We start from the raw sequence: 22,323 nt of genomic DNA, 5'->3' as shown, positions 1-22,323 counted from the left end.
TTCAATCAAAACCTTTCAGTTAATTGCTGGTTGACCTTAGAGGTTTCCTTTAGGCAATAGCATTCTTAATGTAGACCAAAAGGACCATATTGATTTGTAGAGTTTATTCAGAGATGATTATTTAATACCCATTGTTCCACTATATGTGGTAAATTTTGCCTTTTCTGTTTCTGCCATATGAAGTGGTTTTATTTTAGCATTGCTTTTCACAAATATTCTTTTTACCTGCTCTTCTTTCAAAATATCTCATTAAATCTATTCTCTTCTCAGAAATAGAAAGTTTGGAATTTTGAGGGTACCCTTGATCAAGTGGTTTTTGTTTTTTGTTTTTGTTTTTGTTTTTGATTGTTGGTTTTGTTTGTTTGTTTGTTTTTGATAGAGTCTTGCTCTATCCCCCAGGCTGGAGTGCAGTGGCGTGATCTTGGCTCACTGCAACCTCCGCCTCCCAGGCTCAAGCAATTCTCCTGCCTCGGCCTCCCGAGTAGCTGGGATTTAGGCATGTGCCACCATACCTGGCTAACTTTTGTATTTTTAATAGTGACTGGGTTTTGCCATGTTGGCCAGGCGGGTCTCAAACTCCTCACCTCAGGTGTTCCACCCACCTTGGCCTCCCAAAGTGCTGGGGTTACAGATGTGAGCCACCGCACCTGGCCTACTCAAGTGTTTTAATATGATAATCGAGTTTTGATAGAACTCTGCTCAGCATGGAATTATAATTCCAAGAGCGACCCTGACAAAGCTAAAAACTGTACTCTCAGTAAGGGTAATTATATAATGCCCTAAAAGCACTGTACCCTAAAAAAAAGTTGTTTAATGCCAGAATGCTTTTTGATTTCTGTAAGTATAAATGAAATGGCTTATATTTGGCCCCTAGATTTTCTTAACTTCCATTATTTATTTAGTTTCAGTTGCATATTTTTAGAAGCAAATTTTGATAAAGTCGAAGTAAGCTACAAAGACAGGCAAAAAGCAGTAAAGACAGTTTGTGGCTCTAACTTGAAACCATTCTCTTTGCTCACTTTGGAATATGTGGTGTTGGAACTATAGAGGTTAAATCAAAGTGTGGGCAAAAAAATATATACATTGAATTAATTTTGTTACTTTTTTTCTTTGTTGTTTCTTCACAAAGGCTCTCTTTGTTCATTCCGTTCCAAAGAAAATCATTTTGGCATTTAATATGTGTTTTGGACAGGACATTCAGTGTTTTCTATAGTATTTTGTATATAGGCAATATTATTTCGTATTTTGCTCAGTTGAGAGCCATTGACATTTCAGAATCTTATTGTGATACATATGATCCATTTTTAAACAAATACTTCTGGCTTTTATAAATTCTGTGTTGTTTTTAAAGGTTCCTTTTGTTTGTCTTATATGGATTCTCTCATTTTTATTTGTTGTTTTGCTGTTTTGCCTCCAGCAACTTTTCTTGTCATGGAAGCTGTCTGCTGCAGGCCCTTTAAGTTCTGGTGATAGTAGAAATATTTCTGCAGATTGGGGAGGGAGAGAGAGAAGCAAACTGATGAATATGTCCATTTTTATCCCTGAGAATAGGAATACCTTAAATGTCTCTTGAGTGTTAATAATTTTCAATCAGATTTTTTTTTGGGAAATTAAAGAACTATGTGAGTCAGTATGGCATTTATTAACCTATACAAAGTGTATGTGTGCCTGTATCAAATTATTATAAACTATCATAATTCAGCTCTTTTCGGTAATAAGTGTATTTTTAGTGAGTGCCTACGTAGACTTAATACTTTATTTCCCATTACGACTATTAGATGTGTTCTAAATTTTAGGATGTCTTTCAGTCTGTATAATATGGCTATTCCCCGTGTAGATGTATATATTCATTCAAAGCACAGTGCCTTGACATTGTGCTAAGTTTAGAGTATGTGGAGGTGAATATAACACAGAATCTATCCTTAAGGAGCCCAGAGATCAGTGGAGAGGCAGATATGAGAGCAGATAGCTATAATACAGCGTGTAAATAAGAGAAAGAAAAGCACAAAAGGGTCACACCTGCCCCAAACCTGGTGAGTTGGAGAACTCAGAAGGCTTCCAGGGAGTAGTGCTGCTCATGGCCCTTACAGATTCATCAGAGGTTTCCAAGAAAGGGTGACACAGCATGAGTCTGGGGGCTCCAGTGTAGAGTTGTTGGAGCATAGCCTGCAAGGCAGGGGCTGGGGAGCAGGGACGGGCAGGGGCTCAGGCTGCAGTCAGGTTACGGGGCCTTCTTGGACACAGAAGAGGCCTAGACCACCTGAAGGCCACTGGGCCTTTAGCAAGATGTTCGGTTGGCTGTGACAGGGAGGCCTGTTGGGAGGAAGTCAGAGTAATTCAGGCAAGAGATTATAGGAGTCTGAATTACAGCAATGGGAGTACATCTGGAGAAGGGAAAATTAATCCAAGAACTGTTTAAAAGGAATAATCAGCAACACGTGGGATCAACTAAATGTGGAGTTTCAGATGAGGGGAAGGAGTCAGTGAGAACTCTCAGATCTTGGCTGGAGCAACCTGGGGGGTTGGTCTTGGAGCACCAATTGAGAGCGTTAATGATTAATTCCCTACTAATGTCATTTGTAAGAATGTTTGTTTTGTACTGAGTTCCCAGCTATTAAATTAAATCCACCCTGAAGCATATCCACATTTGAAAGTATAATAACTTGACAGTTCCAGTTTCTGAAGATGACCTACACAGGGTAAGCAAATATGCTGAGAAAAGCCAAGGAGATGTGGTGTGGAGACACAATTGGACTTGTTTGGTGAATCTGAGTAGATAAGAATGCTGAATGGTCTTGTGGGAGTAGCATGGTCCTCTGCTGCTCGGAGACTGGAATCTTGCTTGTGGGAAAAGGAGTCACCAGTCCAGTTACTTTGCCCCAGGGAATTGGGAACTGAGATTTCTCTTCCCAATGACCATCCTTGGCACCCTGGGAAAAGGAGACTTATTTTCTTGAGAAAGCAGTGATCTAAACAAGAGTGCCTGTCCTTGTTGGCTTTTCACTTCTCCCCCAATATACCTACCACAAAGTTGAGAAGGAAAAGTCTATCCATACCTGGTTTCAGGTAGTAAGATCATTAATGTGGAGGATACAAAACCAATATTCCCATAACAAATTAAAAGTGGTTTAAAATGGAAAAACATACCCTAGAATTAAGAGCCCAAACTTTTGGGAAGTTTCTACCTCACATCATTTAATTTTTCCATATTATTTTTCTCTTGAAAGAAAATAATACCAAGAAAGCTAGTCTCTGATGAAATTAAATGAAGTTGAAAACTAAAGACTATGTTTGATAAGCTCTCACTTGATACCTTTTAAGAGCTAAGCCGCCAGGAATCTTTGCTGCCTCTCCCTAGAGATCAATGGCCTCTGCCTCATGGTTTGAGGCGAAAACCCTTCTTTGATCATTTGACTTTGTTTACCCAGTTTGGACTTTTGGATATAATAAACTATAATATGTCAGTGGTGTGGTAATGCTAGATATTTTTTTTCTTTTACCAGAGTGGTTGATTATAATGCACTGCTTAAGATTTGCTTTCTATAAAAGGCATATTTGTACTTTTATGTGTTTGATTCACACAGTGCAGTTTTCTCAAGTCCTGTTATTAAGTGGTTACATTCAGAAAGCAAAAAATATGCTGAGGTAGTATTTTCTTGGTGAACATCTAATATTTTCACTAACCATAACTGTCAGATTGTTCTGACTTCTGAGTACCCCAACTGTAAAAATTATACAGAAAATGTGGCCTAATATGGGATTCTAAATAGCCTCGTGTGAGGCTTCAAACACATGAATTACCTTCTTTCATCTCTTTCCCCTGAAGTAAAGCATCTCATCCAAACACGCTTTCTCCTTAAATAATTGAAGTCCTCTCTTTTAAGAAGCTGTAAAACACTTCAGTTGTGATGTCACTAGTCCCATTGCAGTTATGGGGATTTTAAATCCTAAACTGGTTCTTGGCTGAGGTTTGTCAGGCAGGGTCTCTCTTTTTGAGCTAGCAAATTTTGATGAAATTGGGTATCTGCTTTGTAAAAATGGTACACAGAGATAGAAATGTAAAAATCCCTTTATAATCCACTCTAAATGGACATTTGGGAGAGAAACTTCCCCATAAGGTATTCTAATTTTTGCTAACATTTTTGTTGTTTTCACTTTTAATTCCAAACTTGAAATATTGAATAATAGCCTTTGTCATTTATAGTGTTATTCTTAGAGTTTAGTAGATTTTAGTTGAAAGTGTTTATTCACACTAAAAAAATTTGTGCTAAAAACTTCGATTGAAACAGAACATAATTTTGTATTTTTCTCCATTAACTAGCTAAACAGCAGTAAGCATATATTTGTTACATGTTAGACTCAGGGGTATGTCATTTTGGAGTCAGAGCTCAATTTTGTATATTTGTTTCTTCTTCTGAAGAATAAATACAGTAGTACCTGCCAATATTGTGAGATTATTTCATTCTTTTTAAGAAATAAGAAATACAAAAGATGATAAAGAGCTTTGAAAATAATTACAGGATTTAAATAATTACAGAAATTTGATATATGACCACGGAGTCATATTAAATAATCTGTGTGTAAATCATCTATGTGTAAATAATCTATGTGTAAATCAGTAATAGTAATACTTTATTTCAATGAAGCTTACATAATTTATTGAGATCCTACGACTGAAAGTATACATAGATAATCGCCCCCCACCACACGCCTCCATATTATCCTTGTTTCTAAATCATCCTATTCCAAATAGGATGATTTCAATTTATATTTTTCATCACCAGATTTATAAATACTATAAAGGGATTTGGAAATGGTTTGAATTCTGATTCTTTGGTGCTTTACCTTAGGAATCATTATTTAAGTCTTCATTGACACTTCCTGGCTGACTAGGTGATGTCTCTTCTTATTCAATGTATCTATTCTTTTCCTTCATGTGTCTTAAAACATTTTCATTTAAAAGGAATCAAAACTCTGCTTTGGTTAAATTTACTGGATGAAATGTATTTATCTGAAGTGGTCTCTGTATTCTATTATTTTAAGTTTACCTTGAATCTGTTTTAAAACAAGCTTCAGAGCTCACAAATCGTGTGTCACTGGCATTGATGAAGTTATTTTCATTTGGGTCACATTTTTACTTCACTTGAGAATTATTTAGCCAGCTGGATTAACTGTTTAAGCATTCTGATGGATCATGCTTAATCTGAACCCTTTGCACATCTTTCTTTCTTAGCTTTTTTCCATTGCTGAAGTATTACAGATTTCCAGGTTGGTTCTTTTAATATCATTGGGATTGTGGTACCAAGTCATCCTAACCTTTCATCTTCCTCATTTAGTTACCTGGTTATGTTTAACTTAAGAGCATCTTCTTTCATGTATGCTGGTGCTAAAGACACTTTTTTTCTCAATTATACCCATGAAGCAAGTCACACATTTATTTAAAAATCAGAATCCTAGAGGTAACTGTTACCCTGCTCATTTCCATCTTACTCTTTATTCATTTTAACCAAATGTAAGATCTTTAAAGACACTTTAGTCTGTGCCTTAAATTGGGTCTTCAAAAGATAGGCCTTTGCTGTGAATTGTTAGGCTAGGCTTTGTGTTCTGAGAATACTTTGTGAAGAGTAGTGGAGGAGTGTCAGAACAGGGAGAAATTAGTGCTTATGGATGTCAGGCAAGTGAGAATGCGGCAGGTGGGCTAGGGATGGCGTCTCCCAGGCATAGGGACACATGGTCACAGCCTGGACTGTCCTAAAGGGTCCGGTCTTCCTCAGTCTTCTCATGGATTGTGTTTGTTGTTTTTGTGAAATCGTTTTGGTCATGTTAGCCCTAGATGATCAAATAAACCTGTTTCTCAGATGGTACTGATGAAGGGGAAGGAATAATTGCCATTAGATACATTATATGTCCATGCTTTTCCCCATGTACTAACTGGAGAGTGGATTGTTTTCTACATTCTCTTCATGTCTATTTGATATAGTTACTCATCTCCTTATATTGAAGAAGCAGTTCACTCAGCCACCTACCTCTTCAGTGTTTGCAGATTCTGGTCACTCCCAGCAATCAGATTAATGACTGTGCCATTCCCCCCCACGCCCAACAAACTATACCAAAGCTGTTCGTATAGTTGTTCTCAATTTATAACCAAAGAGGAAATTATATAAGCCAAAGGCTGTTTTAAAAACCATGCTTCCTCTAAAACCCAAGTTTAACAGCTTATTGTGTCACAATATTTTTATGCTTTTATCTTTGACCAAAGTGTTTATTTTGAGAAACAATTATTAAACTGCATTAAAAACATACACAGTGTTCCCATAGTATCTTGGTTACAATATTTTTTTTAAAAAAAACAGACTAAGGCTGGATGAAATTGAACACATATTTCCATGTCAGACTTCCTACCATTTTGCTTGTTTGTATTGATTTCTCTTGACATGGTCTTCTTTTATTGACCACCACTTTTTTTTCTTATTCTCTTTCTCTCTCTCTTTTTTTTTTAAATCCCCCTCCTATAGCTGTATGTGCTAAGAGCAATTGTAAAAGAGAACCAACTTATATTAAATCTGCCTGGAGTCAAAATGTAATCTAACACCTGTAGTCTGCAATTTGTCATCACTTCATGGATACTTTTTTTTTTTTTTTAATAACAGATTTCCTGAGTTTTGACCTTAGGATACTGGGTAATCCAAAAAAAGCAACAAAGCTAAACCATGGTTTTTTAATAAGTCCTATAATGTTAGGATGTGAAATTACAATCATAAGAGCCAACTTAAGTAACATCATTTGAAGTTAGAAATACTGCTGAGTTGTGTATCTAGGAGAATATGTTTTGCCTGTGAAAATGTCTTTGTGTGATAAAGTCAAGAGACAAATCATAATGCATGTGTAATTTCTCCTACACTCTTTCCCTAAGGCTTTCCCAAGTGATTTTCTCCTACACTCTTTCTCTAAGGCTTTCCTAAGTGATTTTCTCCTACACTCTTTCTCTAAGGCTTTCCTAAGTGATTTGACTCAAGTAAGGATGTTTTTACTATTGAGCGTGATTCATGTCTTCCAAAGTTTTCAAACTTTTTGGTCTCAGAATCTCTTTTCACTCTTACTATTGAGGACCCCAATAATGTGTTATATTTACCAATATTACCGTATTAGAAATTAATTCTGAGGAATTCTTTAAATGCTTACTAATTTAAAAATCATTATAGATGATACACAGTCATCCCTTTGTATTCAGGGGGGATTGATTTCAGGACCTCTTGCAAATAACAAAATTCATGGATGTTCAAGCTCCTTATGTAAAATGGTGTAGTATTTGCATATAATGTACATACATCCTTCCATATACTTTGAATTATCTCAGTTTACTTCTGATACCTCATACAGTGTAAATGCTACATAAATAGTTATTATACTGTATTGTTTGGAGAATAATGACAAAAAATAGTTGGTACACGTTAGGTACAGACACAGCCGTCCTTTTTTTCCTAAATATTTTTGATTGTGGTTTGTTGAATCCATAGGTATGGAACCCATGGATATGGCGGGCCAACTATATATGCATATATGTAAACGTTAAATTGACAATAAATATATTTTAAAAACAGAAAATAAGAGAATGCCATTGTTTTATATACTTTTGCAAGTATTTTAAAGTCTGACTTAATGAAAGACAATTGGATTTTCATAATGGCTTCAGCATTTAGTCTAATATAATTTGTGGTTTTGGTTGACGCCAATAAGGCAAATCCAGCCTCAGGTACACATATAACTGAAATAGGAAGAAATATTTTAATCTGCATTTCACATCATTGTGATATTCTTCTTTGATACTAGAGCAACATTCTACAAGTGGTAGTTTCTTAATGGTTAGTTGCAAAGTGGAATTGAATCTAAAACTATATTGAACTTTTTATACTTTCTCTTTTACCTATTCATAACTTTATAGCACCTTACTGGTTTACTGTATTTTGTAAGGTCATGCAGCCCTTACAAATGTTGGCACATTTTATTATATGACATATTTAAAAGCAAAACCAAACATATTTTTTAAATTGCCACTAATATTAAAAAAAGTTAAGTACTGGGAAACTACTAAGCATATGGTGACCACTACAAGTTTTCCCAAAATTCTAAGTTTTGCTTGAAAGGTTAAAAGGTATCATTGGCAACAAATCCTGTCAGATATTCTTCCTGGAGTGATAGCCTCACTTGATTTTTAAAACAATGTCAAATATGCAGATCGAATAACCATGGTCTGTCTATTATTAGTTCTTTCAAGTCAAATTGATACTCCATGACAAAGATGGGTGGCTCAGCTTTCAAGTCCAACAATCACACAAGTACTGTTTCTCAAGACAACCATCTTCCCTCAGTATGCTACAGAAGTACTTCATATGCACTTCCCATTTCTTCACACAGAACATTAAAAAGAAGTATACTCGAAGATTGAGACTTAAGTAATACAATTTTACTGCTTCATCATAGATGCTCTTAAATGAAAGTGGCATCATTTTTGCCGTGAGCTTGTGGCAGTGAAAAATACAACTGCCTGGACCATTTGGTTCTGCTGCTTTGATTGTTGCAGGCCAGTATTTCCCACCAATGCTTTTGTACCATCTACAAATTTTGAAGTGTGTTCTATGCAATAGGCCCATGACATCGAAACTATTTTCATAGCAAATTCAAGACGTTATTTACCTTTTTGACTTTGCTGAAATTTGCAGATGGTACAAAAGCACTGGTGGGAAATGCTGGCCTGCAACAATCAAGGCAGCAGCACCAAATGATCCAGGCAGTTGTATTTTTCACGGCCGCGAGCTCACGGCAAATTTCAGCAAGGTCAAAAAGTTTATGTTTATGTTCTAAATAATGTCTTGGATTTGCTATGAAAATAGTTTTGATGGCATGGGCCTCTTGCATGGACGACACTTTGAGAACCGTTGATAAAGAATGTCTTCCTAACAGGATGTCAAGCTGTATGTATAGAAGGTGTCAACTTAAACGGACTATAACTTGAGGCTCAATTTCATGTAATATATGCTTCAGAGGCAACTTTCCTGTGCTAGGTGCCATTTTAAGTACAAAAATGTATGTAGTATTTGAGTGAAAGAAATAAGAAAAGTTATCAGTAGATGTGCCTATTTGTAGATCTGTGGGGTGAAAAAGATTTCTGAATTTGATGCTTTCGTAATAAGCATGTTGATAGAAAATATGAGTGACACATTATACTCCTGATTCGTAAGTCCTTCTCACGTTTCGTAATAGCTAGTACTAATTGAAACCCTACTTATGACTTCAGAACTTCGCTGCTACATACTTAGCATGTATTATCTCACTTTCCCTCCTATCACTACAAGCACTACAATGAAGATTTTACAGTCTAACAGACACTGTGGCTCAGAGAGAGTAAGTAATGTGCTCAGAGTTACAAGGCTAGTAACTAAGCAGTTGTGGTTTTGCAGTCAAAACTGGATTTGAAACCAGAACTTTGTGACCTCAAAACTTCTCCTTACCATGTGTATACAATGCCACCTTATAGTTATACAGTGCCCTAAGAAGTTTGTTTTTTTTTTTTTTTTTTACACAGGAAAGAATGTTTTGCTAAAAGGGAATAATAGCAAGGAAAGTAATAACTAGTTTTCTGAACAAGAATAACTGATCTGAAAGTAAAGAAGAGAGAACATGGAATGCAGTGCCACAGAACAAAGATACTGAGCACTAATTGTGTCCCAGGCATATGGTATGCCAATATGTAGCTCACCGTCCAATAGTGACAGAGACATAAAATAATTATATTAATATTTACATTAGTTATTAATCATTAAAGTTCTCCTCACTGAATTTTGGGCCAAAATTAGTTGTCCCCAATGCTGATTTTGAGAAAAGGGGAATATTAGAGGGTTAGGTTTTTGAAACTTTCAATGACATGATATTTTATATATAGTCCATTTAAAAAATAACAGCATGTATTCATTGTATTCATTCATCTATTCAACAAATTCTAATTGAGTTATGCATAAGGACTTTCAACCAATTGTTACTTTTAAGCAAAAAAAAGTGTGTGTATATATGTGTGTGTGTGTGTGTGTGTGTGTATAAAATCTTGTTTGCGTTATCTCCTGTTAATGTACCTTACCTTACAGGACCTGAAGCTTTGGGTGAGACGTGTCATAGAGAGACAGATGTGACCACCTGGGAAACTGTTTTAACCTGTTACTACACTGGATCAACCACCTTATATAGTCACCTCCTTAATGATTTCTCATATACACACACACACATACATATACACACACACACTCTTTTTTTTTTTTTTTTTTTTTTTTTTTGAGACAGGGTCTTGCTCTGTCACCCAGTCTGGAGTGCAGTGGTGTGATCTCGGCTCAGTGCAACCTCCCTGTCCTGGGTTCAAGCAATTTTCCTGTCTCAGCCTCCCAAGTAGCTGGGATTTCAGGCGTGTGCCACCATGTCCGGCTAATTTTTGTATTTTTAGTAGAGACAGGGTTTTACCATATTGTCCAGGCTGGTCTTGAACTCCTGAACTCAAGTGATCTGCCCACCTTGGCCTCCCAAAGTGCTGGGATTATAGGCATGAGTCACCATGATTGGCCTTAAGTATTTTTTTCTTAGAACTTTTAATAGAAGAATGCTTTCCTTTTTTGGATCACCTAGTTTATGTTCTGTTCTAAAAAATGAGGTAAAATTAAACATTATTTTTTAAATTTTACTTTAATTTTACTTTAATTTTAATTATTTACAAATTAAAATAATTCTAATACTAACCCAAAATAAACGTGGATAAAAGTCATCTTGTTTGTGTTCTCATCTCCTATTAATGTACCTTACCCTACAGGACCTGAAGCTTTGGGTGAGATTTGTCATAGAGAGACAGATGTGACCACCTGGGAAACTGTTTTAACCCATTACTACACTGGATCAACCACCTTATACAGTCACCTCCTTAATAATTTCTCATTTTCTCTATAAAAGAAGACCACAAAGTGTTGGCATATTATAAGTAATGCAGCTCACCCCATAATGATACAGTGAATTATATACTTTCCTAAACTTAATCATTCAAGATCTCACTTCCTTCCCTACAGGCAAAAAGCATTATATTTTACACATGGCTCCCAGCTGGTTTTCATTGAGGCCTTCCATATCCATTTGAACACTGAGAGCTTTAAGAAGAGCTGCTTTATCTTTCTTAGTCAACTTTGGTCATGGTACCATTAGGTCTTTTTGTTTTCAAATTTTTCGGTTTTGAAGGCAGAGAAACAACATGTGTCCATATTATAATTGTGCTTTATGACTGGGCAAGGGACTTTTGGGTTTCATTTGCAGTTAATGTCTCTTTTGAGTATATTTACAACTTCTCATTCTTCATTGCTATCTTCATGTCCATTTATAGACATAGGTGTCATATTTCAGCCCAGAGAGATTACAGCAAATAAACTTTCAACTTTCTATTTGTTTATTCCTACCCATAACTTATTCATCAGCCCTTAATTGTTAGAAATAGGACTTCTTATTAAAAAGCTGTATAAATTAATAGGTCCAATTATTGCAGATACTCCATACATGTTTGATGATACGTGGATACACTTTTTAAAAAATTCTTTTAACCCAGGGCTGTTTTTAACATCGTTTCTTTCGCATATGATGAACACCTCTGATGAAGAAGACAGCAATCAGTTAAGTGTAAAGTAACACTTCTTTGGAGGGTAGAAGTGCCAATGCATACTTCTGGCTGTTTTTATGATAATGTTGCTATTTGTAATCCTCCAATAAAAATCCAGTAATATATTACAAACTGAAATTTTCTTGCAAAGTAATTATATAAATATTTTCCTATCTTTCTAGTAATAGTAGTAGTTTTCAGGTCTTAGTATATTTTTGGTTATCTCAGATTTTATGAATGAAGTTCACTGTGAGGGCTTTCCATTACCCTGACAGTGGAATGCCAAGCACTCCATGCTCTGGCTGTCGCTCTCAGGTGTCATTTTGCTGGAGCGTGGTACTATCCAACAGTACTTTCTGTGCTAAGGGAAATGCTCTGTATTGTGCTGTCCATCATGGCATCACACAAGTGATACAATGGAGCACTTGAAATGTGGCTGATGTGACTGAGGAACTGTTTGTTTGTCTGTTTAATTAATTTAAATGTAAATACCCACATGTGGTTAGTGGCTATTGTATTGGGCAGCACAGCTCTAACATGCTGACTTTCTTGCGGTTTTGCAAATGTACCAAGTATATTCTTGCCTTGCAGCCTTTTTGCTTGCCTTTCTGTTATCTAGAATGCTTTTCCACATGGCTGGGCTTCACATCCTTCAGGCCTGGGCTCCAGTGCTGCCTCTGTAGGGAGCCTTCTCTGAGTCACCTTGTCTCAAATAACTTCCCCTCCCCACAATCTTCCTCCTTATGCATTGCCCTGTGTATTTATTACTACCTGACATTTTACTTACGATCTGTCTCCTCTACTCTAAAGACTTTTTTCAATGTTTCTCTATATTTTACTCACAGAAGTCAGGAGACCATAATGTTTAAGGGCACGGGCTTTAACATATCCTTGAATAAGATATGCTTGATAAGCCTAGTTCTGCTGCTTACAAACTCTGCACCTTAAGCAAATTATCTACACTTTTGGAACACCAGTTTTCCCATCATAAAATGAGGGTAAAAATGCCTGCCTCTAAGAGTACTGTGAAAATTAAGTAACATTAAATATATTTATAGCATTTAGGTCAATGTGTAGCTCATGAGTAAGCTTTATATGAATGGTAACACCTATTATTAATATTATTATTGTTATTAAATCTACTTAGATATTTCATTAATTTCATTACTGTGAACCCTGCTTGTCATACTGAAAAATCAACAGCAGAAGTTATGAATAAGAAAGGCTTTTAAATAAACCATTTAGGACTATCTTTACAGAAATGAATTTCTTGTCTAGATTAACTAATTTTGATGGAGAAAAATCCAAACCAAAAAAAGAAATAGGATGAGTTGGTAGGCTTCAGTGTGCAAAGATCAAGAGTAAAAAGGAGTGGATAGTTACCCTTACAGAATTAAATATTCCATTATTTGGGAAAATCACATGAAGAGGGGTGTTTGCCTTAGGGATAAATAAAGGTCAACTTCTCAGCCCATTTCTTAAAACTTTTATATTGAAATATGGTATGGTTTGCTTACAGTAAAATGCATAGATTTTAATTGTACAGCTTGATAATCTTTAGACATACACACATCCTTTTAACAAACACACAAGTCAATATAGAGAATATTTGCAACATCCCAGGAGGCTATCTTCCACCCCCTTCCACTCAGTAAACCTCAGTGGAAACCCGTTATGCTGGGATCTGTCAATGCAGGCTTTTCCTATTTTTTTCTATTCTTATATATTAATTTGTTTTTCCTGTTCTTTCACATAAGTGGAATCATACAGTTTTTAATCTTTCATATCTGACTTCTTTCACTCAACAGTACGTCTGTGGTATTTATCTGTGTTTATATAGCAGTAGTTCATTTTTCCTACTGCTCTGTTATATAAGTATACCACAACTTATTTATCAATCTTATTACTGGTAGACACTTGGGTTGTTTCCAGTGATGACTTAAAACTTCTATGAGCATGCCTTTCAGAGGACATAGCCACTCATTTCTGGTTTTATGCAGTGTTTGTATGCTTGGCGTTAGTAGGTAATATCAATGGGGATTTTTTTGCCCCTCCACTGGGCCCATTTTGAAAAAGGGAAAAAAGGTAATGCTGGCAAGTCCTTGGTCCTGCCAGCTTTTCATAAATAGTTTGAAAGATGCTCAGTTAAACTTAATATGAAGAAAATCTCAGAAAACTATAATCTGATAGCACAAAGGACTAGTTTGGAAAGAAAATTTTATTCATTTTGCAGGGCATTCTGTTAGTTGGAGTAATTGTGAATTTTGTGACTTAAAATACTAATTAACAAAAATATGCCCAAACTGTCAAATGAGCCTGAGAATGAAACCGCTTATAGGTCCCTCCATCAGCAATCAGTGGCATGACTCTCAGGGCACTTGCTTGGGACAGAGACCAAATTTGATTCGTTCTAATTCACTAACAAGGAATTTAGAAGATATTCTGAGGAATTCAGACCAAAAAAAAAAAAAAAAAAAAAAAAAACCCAAACCTAAATATCAGTTAAGTGAGAGTTCAGAAACTTTTCCTGTGAAGAAATGGCTAAAAGAGGTGACGTTATTTAGTCAAGATGTGAGAAAGTGAAGAAAAGATGACTTGATTCTGCCCTTTAGATGGCAGGATTTTAGAAGAAGATTTGGATTGGCTTTCGTGCCTAGAGAAGACCATCTTATAGGCATTAGGCACTGCTCTGCTTGCATTCAGAGTACTTATGCCACTAGAATAAAGTACTACATGGTATTAGGAAGGATTCTTAGCAATTGGCCAGAGAGGAAATTATGTTGTTCTTTTGCTAGGAATTGTCTAGAGACAATAACTTTCTGCCTAGAGTAATTAGAACATTTTAGGGGAATACAGATAGTTAGGACAGATAACTTTGGGAATCTTTTAATCTTAGATATTATGTATATTGTGGTTGAAAGGGACTTATAGCCAAAGAAAAGTGTCAGTATAATAGAAAAAGCTCAGCTCCTTTGGTAACTTGTAAGACGGTTTCACTTAAGGGATGCCCATTTGGGCATTCAGGGTTTGACTGCTCTTTCCTTACCTGTTAGAAGATGCTAGAAGATATAACTTAACCATCTTCATGTAGATGTCACCATGCTGCCCAACTCACTATGGTACATTGTCTGATCAGAAACTATATATTTCACTTTGTAGGTAATTTCTCTAACTATTACTTCTCTTGAGAAACATCTTCCTAGTCTATCATGGGCAATTGCCTTGTCATTGTTCCCTGGAAACCTTTATCAGATTGACAACTCCCCGTGTTTGTTAATTCCAATCCTCCGAATCGGAATTAAGAGGAGATGCTACATGTTTCCAGTTCAATCTTGATCCACATGGCACCTTTGTGAGGAACTTGTCAGGATTCAGTTAATTAATCCATGTAAAGTTCTTAGAACCGCCTGGCACAGAATAAACATTCAGTGAGGGGTAGCTATTCTTACTGTTCTTTCTCTGTTTCATGTTTAGCTTCTCTGTACATATGTATTACTAGTGCTCAGTTCTAGGAAATAAAGGGGAGTGAAGCAGGCCAGTTGGTTGGACCTAAGGAGAAGAACAAATGCAATCATGCAGAAAGATTATAGTAACTTCAAAGTATAGTTTTGGAAAATCTCTTTAAATCTAGCCAATGCACAGTGGAAAATCCCTGAAGAACCAATCTAATTATTCAATTAAATGGAACCGTTATGCTGACTTTTACTACAGAAGGCAAGCATAATTTAGAAAATGGGGCATTTTAATTCTCTTTTGTTTTCCAATTAGCACAATTACTCTAATGGGGAGTACTCATGCTTGAGTCTATGTTCTTCCAGTATGTACTTTGCACATAATTTCAGTCTCTCTTTCCCCAAAAACTAGAATCCTCACCTGTTGACATAGAGGTTTACTTATTACAGTGCTCATACTGCCCAGATCATGGCCTCAGAGCAAATATCCTTCTGCCATGAAAGCTGACCTGACCAGCACCAGTCCCCCAACCCCCACTCCTGGAGCTCTGCTTTTCCTGCCGGGTATAATTAGGATGCTGAAGTAACAGAGCTCTCACTTTTTTTGCTGATGCCAGCTTACCACAACAGACCACATGAGTTTACTCTTAGTTGAGAGTGGTAAGGAAAATGCTAAGAACAGTCATTTTAATTGGTCAACATTATACGGACTTTAATGCCACTGTTTTATAGTCCTGTGCTTAGGATTTCTTTCTGCCACTAGCCATCGGCTTATTATAGCAGATAGTCTTATTTGCTTCTGATTATCCTTTTAATTATTATTTGATTATTACTTGAAAAATTTAAACCTCTTTTGTTTATTGCTACCTTATTTAGGTAACAGGTTCATCTGCCCTAACATTTGTTAAGTTCTACGTAAAAGATTGACATTTTCACATTGGTGGGAAAGTATTTTTTCATCATATGGCCCTCAAGACTAGGATAAATGGCAGAGTTGGTTTTTTTTTTTTTTCCTTAAATGCTTGCTTTGATGCTGTTGTTTTGTAGTTAAAAGACTATGGGTAGTGTGTGGTGGTGGCAGGAAAGATGGCAGAGATGGTGGTGTGAATGGTCCTTTAATGTAACTAGATGTGTTTTCTTTGCTTTGGTTGGATTTATTCCTCCTGAACTCTGGAAAATGTTTAATTTGTTATTCTAATATGAAAAAGATTCATAAAATATGAGAGAATAGTAAAAGGAGAATTTTTTTTTTTTTTTTTTTTTAAGTGAACTCGCTCTTCTTAAAAGTTTTGGGAGGATTTAGGAAGTTAGACCCAAGTATAGGAAATGTGGTCTTTGCCTTTGGAACCAACATGACACATTTTAGTGGGGAAGAGCACAGTAACCTTGTAATTCTGTCATACAGCTGGAACTGTAAGGTGTGGGCGATGGCTGCAGTTCCTCATCAGGACTTCATGCTCCATCTCCCCCTCCACAAAGTCCTTCTCACATAGGCCTGTGGGGAGAGCTGGGACTGAGTTCCTTTGAGTAAGTTTACCTAAGATTTTGCTTTTTTATTAAATGATTGGGAAATAGGTAGAAATAAAAGAAAAATTATTTAAATTACAACTAGAAAGCTTTAACATTAGGAGAAAAAAACCCAGAAATTAGAAAGTATATGCAAAACAGAGGATTAGTTTATAGTGATATTGAGAAGGTCCATCTATGTAAGTATAAAATGGTCATTTAAATTCATAATTCAAGAAACAGTTATGTCTTTAAATTAGTTTGAACATTTTCACATTCTAAAAAAAAAACATTTAAAATCAAAAGAATCAAAATTAGAACTAAAAGAATATAAAGTCATTTCTAATTTTACAAAGGATTGATTTCCGGTCTTAAGTACCAATTATTCCTCTATAACACTATAAGAGTCATTATGAGGCTGATAATAATTACTGTCATTTATTGGATGTTTGCTCTAAGCCAGAGATGAGGCAAACTATGACTCATGGGCCAAATCTAGTCTTATTGGAACACAGCCATGTGCCTTTATTTTTGCTATAGAATAGAATTGAGTAGTTGTGGCAAAGATCGACCCTCCAGAGCCTCAGATATTTACTATCTTGCCCTTTCCTGACGAAGTTTGCCCATCCATGATTTAAGACAAGCACTGTTTTTTGTAACAATTATGTCATTTAATCCTTACAACATCTCTAGGAGGTTAGTTTCTTATCCTGCTTTTATAGATGATGAAATAGAGCCTTAAAGATATTAAGTGACTTGTCCAGGGTTGCTCAGCTAAGTGGAAGAATATGAACTTGAAGCCATGATAGTAGAGTCCATACTTTCCCCTTTGTGCCCAGTTTCTTTGTGGTTAGCCTTCAGAGAGGTGGCATATCTTGGTGGTTAAAGGTATGGAAGACTCTGAAGCCAGGTTGCTTAAAGTGAGAAGACCTTAGGCAACAAATGACTTGACTTTGTGTCTTAGAATATAAATGTTGGCAAATACTACTATTATAAACCTCATGTTTTGTAGGTGAGATACTAAATCTCCAGAAATGCTTTTACGCTTTCCAAAGACCTGACTTTACAAATGACGATAGCTTACCTCCAGTGCTAGATAGATAACACATATTTCAGAGGGCTGATGGTTTTGGAAAGGTAAAATCATGAGTCCAAAGTTCATTTTTTTTCTCTCTTAATTATCAGGTGCTTCATAGACAGCAGTCTCAGCCAGCCAAGGAGAGTTCCCCTCCCAGAGAAGAAGCGCCTCCCCCACCTCCTCCGACTGAAGACAGTTGTGCCAAAAAGCCCCGGTCTCGCACAAAGATCTCCTTAGAAGCCCTGGGGATCCTCCAAAGCTTTATTCATGATGTAGGCCTGTACCCCGACCAGGAAGCCATCCACACTCTTTCCGCCCAGCTGGATCTCCCCAAACACACCATCATCAAGTTCTTCCAGAACCAGCGGTACCACGTGAAGCACCACGGGAAGCTGAAAGAGCACCTGGGCTCAGCGGTGGATGTGGCCGAGTATAAGGACGAGGAGCTGCTGACCGAGTCAGAGGAGAACGACAGCGAGGAAGGCTCCGAGGAGATGTACAAAGTGGAGGCTGAGGAGGAAAATGCTGACAAAAGCAAGGCAGCACCTGCTGAAATTGACCAGAGATAATGTGAACTTCTACTAGGCAAAGCAATACATCGGTCCAAGGATTTTCTGCTTTCATTTCTTTAAAAGTTTTGGGTTTTTTTGTTTTGTTTTTTGTTTTTGTTTTTGTTTTTTGCTTTATTTTTGTCTTTTTATGTCTGTTTGTTTTGTTTTTCTTACCCTTTTGGACATTTCTTTGTTGCAGAGGATACACCTATAGACTGAATAAGTTCAGTATTTCCGAATCAGACATCGCCTTGGCAAAGACACTAAAGCGTTACACTTTATCCCGTCTCTATGACTGGATCATAGTCATTATAATCACAGGAGACTCTGCCTTCATTATCCTTGCACTTAACGGAAGTTAAATCAGGCAAATTCCAGGATGAAAAGAACTACGACATAAATGAAGGAAGCTACAAGTGTGTGTGTATATGTATATGTATATATCTCTATATTTACATATATATATTAAAATTGCATGGGACAGAGACTTTACAATCCGAAAGAATAGACTGTGAAATGAGTTCTTAAAGAAAAGACTTGTTTATGTATTAAAAAAAAAAAACCACTTCACAGTGAGTCGCTTTGGCTTTTTGATAAACTGCGGCCTGCTCTCAGGGTGGGGTGACTATTTTTGAATTCCTATTTATTTTTTGTGTTTGTCCCTGATTTTTTTTTTTTTTAATTCTTTGGCTTCCTATCTGGCAGCTTAATGGGTAATTTTTGAGGTATGTATTTAACAAAATAAACCAACACTGCCAAAAAAAAGAAAACAAAGAAAAAAAAAAGTAAAGTGAAAAAAATCAGGGCACATTAAAATGATACAAGTCAAATTACTCTTAAAGACACAATGCACACTTAAAATGACTCAATAAAATGACTCGATACGTTCCGTTATTCAATTTGTCATTAATGTAGTGAACAGATGCATTTCTGTGGAATTCCAAATAAGTAAAACTGAAATTCGGTGCAGAGAAAACTTTATCCATTAGTGCAAGTCTTGATCAAATGACATTTTGACATTGGACATATGGAATTCATAGTATGAGCCACATTTTGTTGTGAAATTTATTTACCTGCTTGTGGCTTCAAATCTGAAAATTAATAAGCCTGCTCGTTTAAAAGTTGTTTGTTGTTGCTGTTTTTTTGTCTTTTTTTTTTTTTTTTTTACTAGAAAATAGTTCAGTGTAATATTAAGTTAGAAAAGAAGTTGCTGCCCAGTTAAAGGGGCTCCCTCTCAAATAAATCTCCATCCTTCCCTCTCCCAAAAGACATTTCTGATTTCTGTTTCCCTTTGGGCTTCCTCTTCTTCGCACACATTCCATCTCCCTAATCAAACATTTTCAGTCCCTAATCTCTCCTGTCCCTTTTCCTGGGATGACAGCCCTAACAAGAACTGTTTCTGAATCATTGTGCAGCTCCGGGCAATAGAGTATGTGAAGCGATTTCAGTAGAATCACTTACTCATCCTAAAAGAAAACATTATCCCAGTTACCTACATCGCAATTACCTTATGTAAAGCAGAACTAATGCTGACTGGATGTTTAGTGGGGTGAGCATTAAAGCTGCAATCTACTATAGTACTCCAGATCTCTTTCAGCTTCCTATGAGAAACACCAGAAGCATTACTTTCCACTTCTACTTACAGTAATTGCAAGAGGAGACCTCACATTCAGGACTGGCCTAGTGAACGTAATCCATGCTTTAAACTGGTCATTAAACAGTCCCACATGGTTGGATTTTTTTTTTTTTTTTTTTTTTTTTTTTTTGAGTTGTGCTCTCACGAAACCTTGTCAAAGACCTCATGCAATATCACTTTGAAAGTTATTTTCTGTTTACTACACAAACATTGTAATATAACTGTTAATACTATTTATATATTTGAAAGGTATAAAAGGTAGGAGTTAAAAAAAAAAACCTCTATGTGTAGATATTAACTCAGAACTTACAATATACAGGGAGAAGACATGTTGCAATACAAGCTAATTCTAGCTGCTCAGTAACCTCTGGAGTTTTTAAAGGGACATTTTCCTGTACTTTTTCAAATAATGATGTTTAAAAATTATCTTGACATGAGCGTCATATACCTTTGCAAAAGGATGGTTGTTTGCAGTTCGCCCTGGCCCCATCCTTCCTATTTCTGTAGTATGCTGCAGCTTTAATCAGAAAGTCCATGGTTGCTGCTTCCTGATCTCCGAGTTACTCTTTCCAAATTGTCTTCTTACACTGTTGCTGAAGGTCACTCTGTACACGTAATGGAAACTGATTTTGCCAAGCTCTTACAAGGTGGTTCATCTATCGATGGCATCCGCATTTGGTATCTTTTACACTTCAACCAAAAATTTATTAGGTATTTTTCAATGCTAAGTCTTGCCTTTTATTTTTTAATTTCACTGCCAAGTTTGCAGTGGTTCTAAGTGAATCTGTGGGCATTTTAGCCTGTGGTCTTGCCAGATCTTTGCGAATTACAATGCATATATGTCTATTTATTCAATATCTGTCATATAATATCTATTTGGAAGAAGAAACTTTCTCTTGTAGTGCCTCTTGACAAAGCACAATTTCCCGCCTTTTTTTTTTTTTTTTGTGAAATGAAAAAAACAAATTGTGTTTTATTGCGGTATCAACAATGTGAATAAGGATTAACATATTGTAAATGTTCTTTTTTCCATGTAAATCAACTATCTTTGTTATCACTAAGTGATAATTAATTTTTAACTTATGTGCATTGTTAGGCTGTTAGAATTTTTTGGTTGTTAAAATAAACGCATTCAATAAATATGACTTTGTTTGTCAAGTATTTTACTGGGCATTATCTGCTTCCCCACTTAATTTTTTATGCAGAGCGAGACCTGGTGAGTCTTAGGAAAATTTGTACCCTTATTTTAGAAGACAGTGGTACCTGCTATCACAGATGTGTGAGTCCTGTACAGTGCATGGATTTCATTACACATGTGAATATGTGTGTGTCTCTGTGTGTGTATAAACACATGCATGCTCACTTCCTGGAGCTGGCAACTGGGAGAGTCATTTATCCAATCTTTTGTCATATACAAACAAAACTCAAATGTAAAAAGATAAATTTATAGGCTGCTGTTTTATTTTTCTAGTGAATATTTTCTGTTTATAATTAAAAAACCACAAATGACTGCGTGTCAGGAAACTTTTGGAGCACATATGTCCATGGTTAATGGACATAATAAAAGTCTTTTATATTTAGAGCTGGGGTACCATAATGTGTGCATGGAGGAATGCCGAAAGGATTGATGTATCTGAGAAATGTGTGAAAATGATTTTTTAGAAAGTGCTTACAATGGAAAAAATTGCTCAAAAGACTAATGTTAATAAGGAAAGAGCAAGTGCTTTGCTTCAGAACTGGCAAAGTAAATTAAAAAGTGATTTTGTTTTCTTTTGATATTGTAAATGTTTTTCCTGTTTATTTTTTTTTCCATTTTTCTGCATTTGATTGACATACAGATGTAACTTCTCTTTCTTCCTCGGTTTCCCTTACCTTTTTTTCTATGATAGTTAACAGCCTATGAACCATGTAGATATGTTTTAAGGATAATTTATGAAAACCGAGTGTTTGCAAAAAGGCAGGCAGCTTCAGGTTGCTGAAGGTTTTTAAAAACAGCTAGAGGCTCAACACAGGGTGAAACGTTATTTACGCAAATGCAAATGAACTCTGCATTTAGACTAAAGACAAAGAAGGAAAGCATTTGTGAAATAATGACTTTTAGCGCAAGCAGCTTCCACATTCATGAGATTGTGTTTTAGGGGTCAAACTTGATCAGTGGGAGACTCTACACACAGATGAATTGGTGTGCCTAGAAGGTGTCTCTGTGCTGGTGACTTCTATTTTCAAGAAAGCAAAGTAGGAATTTCTCAAGTAAACAAAGTCATAGCATCTCAGAGCGATCACTTCATGGGTTGAGTTTTGTCGTGTGTGTGTGTGTGTGTGTGTGTGTGTGTCTCTAGAGGACATATGTTTCTTTACACTGTTATTTCCCTTTGTGAAGAGTCTTAAAGACTTTAAATTCCCCACATTCTTTCTAAAGGACA

General features: G+C 36.1%; 1 protein-coding gene across 2 annotated transcripts in view; it reads left to right on the top strand.

Annotated features, from left to right (window-relative positions):
- SATB2 (SATB homeobox 2) overlaps positions 1-21,034 on the top strand; it is a 186,954-nt gene extending 165,920 nt beyond the window's left edge. For both annotated transcript variants that reach the window (XM_007965764.3, XM_073019896.1), the window contains one exon: positions 17,821-21,034. In XM_007965764.3, coding sequence (XP_007963955.2) covers positions 17,821-18,282 — 462 coding nt within the window. In that variant the 3' untranslated portion in view covers positions 18,283-21,034. The remainder of the gene's footprint in view (positions 1-17,820) is intronic.
- The last annotated feature ends 1,289 nt before the right edge of the window (positions 21,035-22,323 follow it).

This window comes from Chlorocebus sabaeus, chromosome 10 (assembly GCF_047675955.1).
Source record: "Chlorocebus sabaeus isolate Y175 chromosome 10, mChlSab1.0.hap1, whole genome shotgun sequence".
NCBI classification, from domain to species: Eukaryota; Metazoa; Chordata; class Mammalia; order Primates; family Cercopithecidae; genus Chlorocebus; species Chlorocebus sabaeus.
The sequence above is the reverse complement of the archived record's forward strand: the minus strand, read 5'-3'. Positions and strand labels throughout refer to the sequence as shown.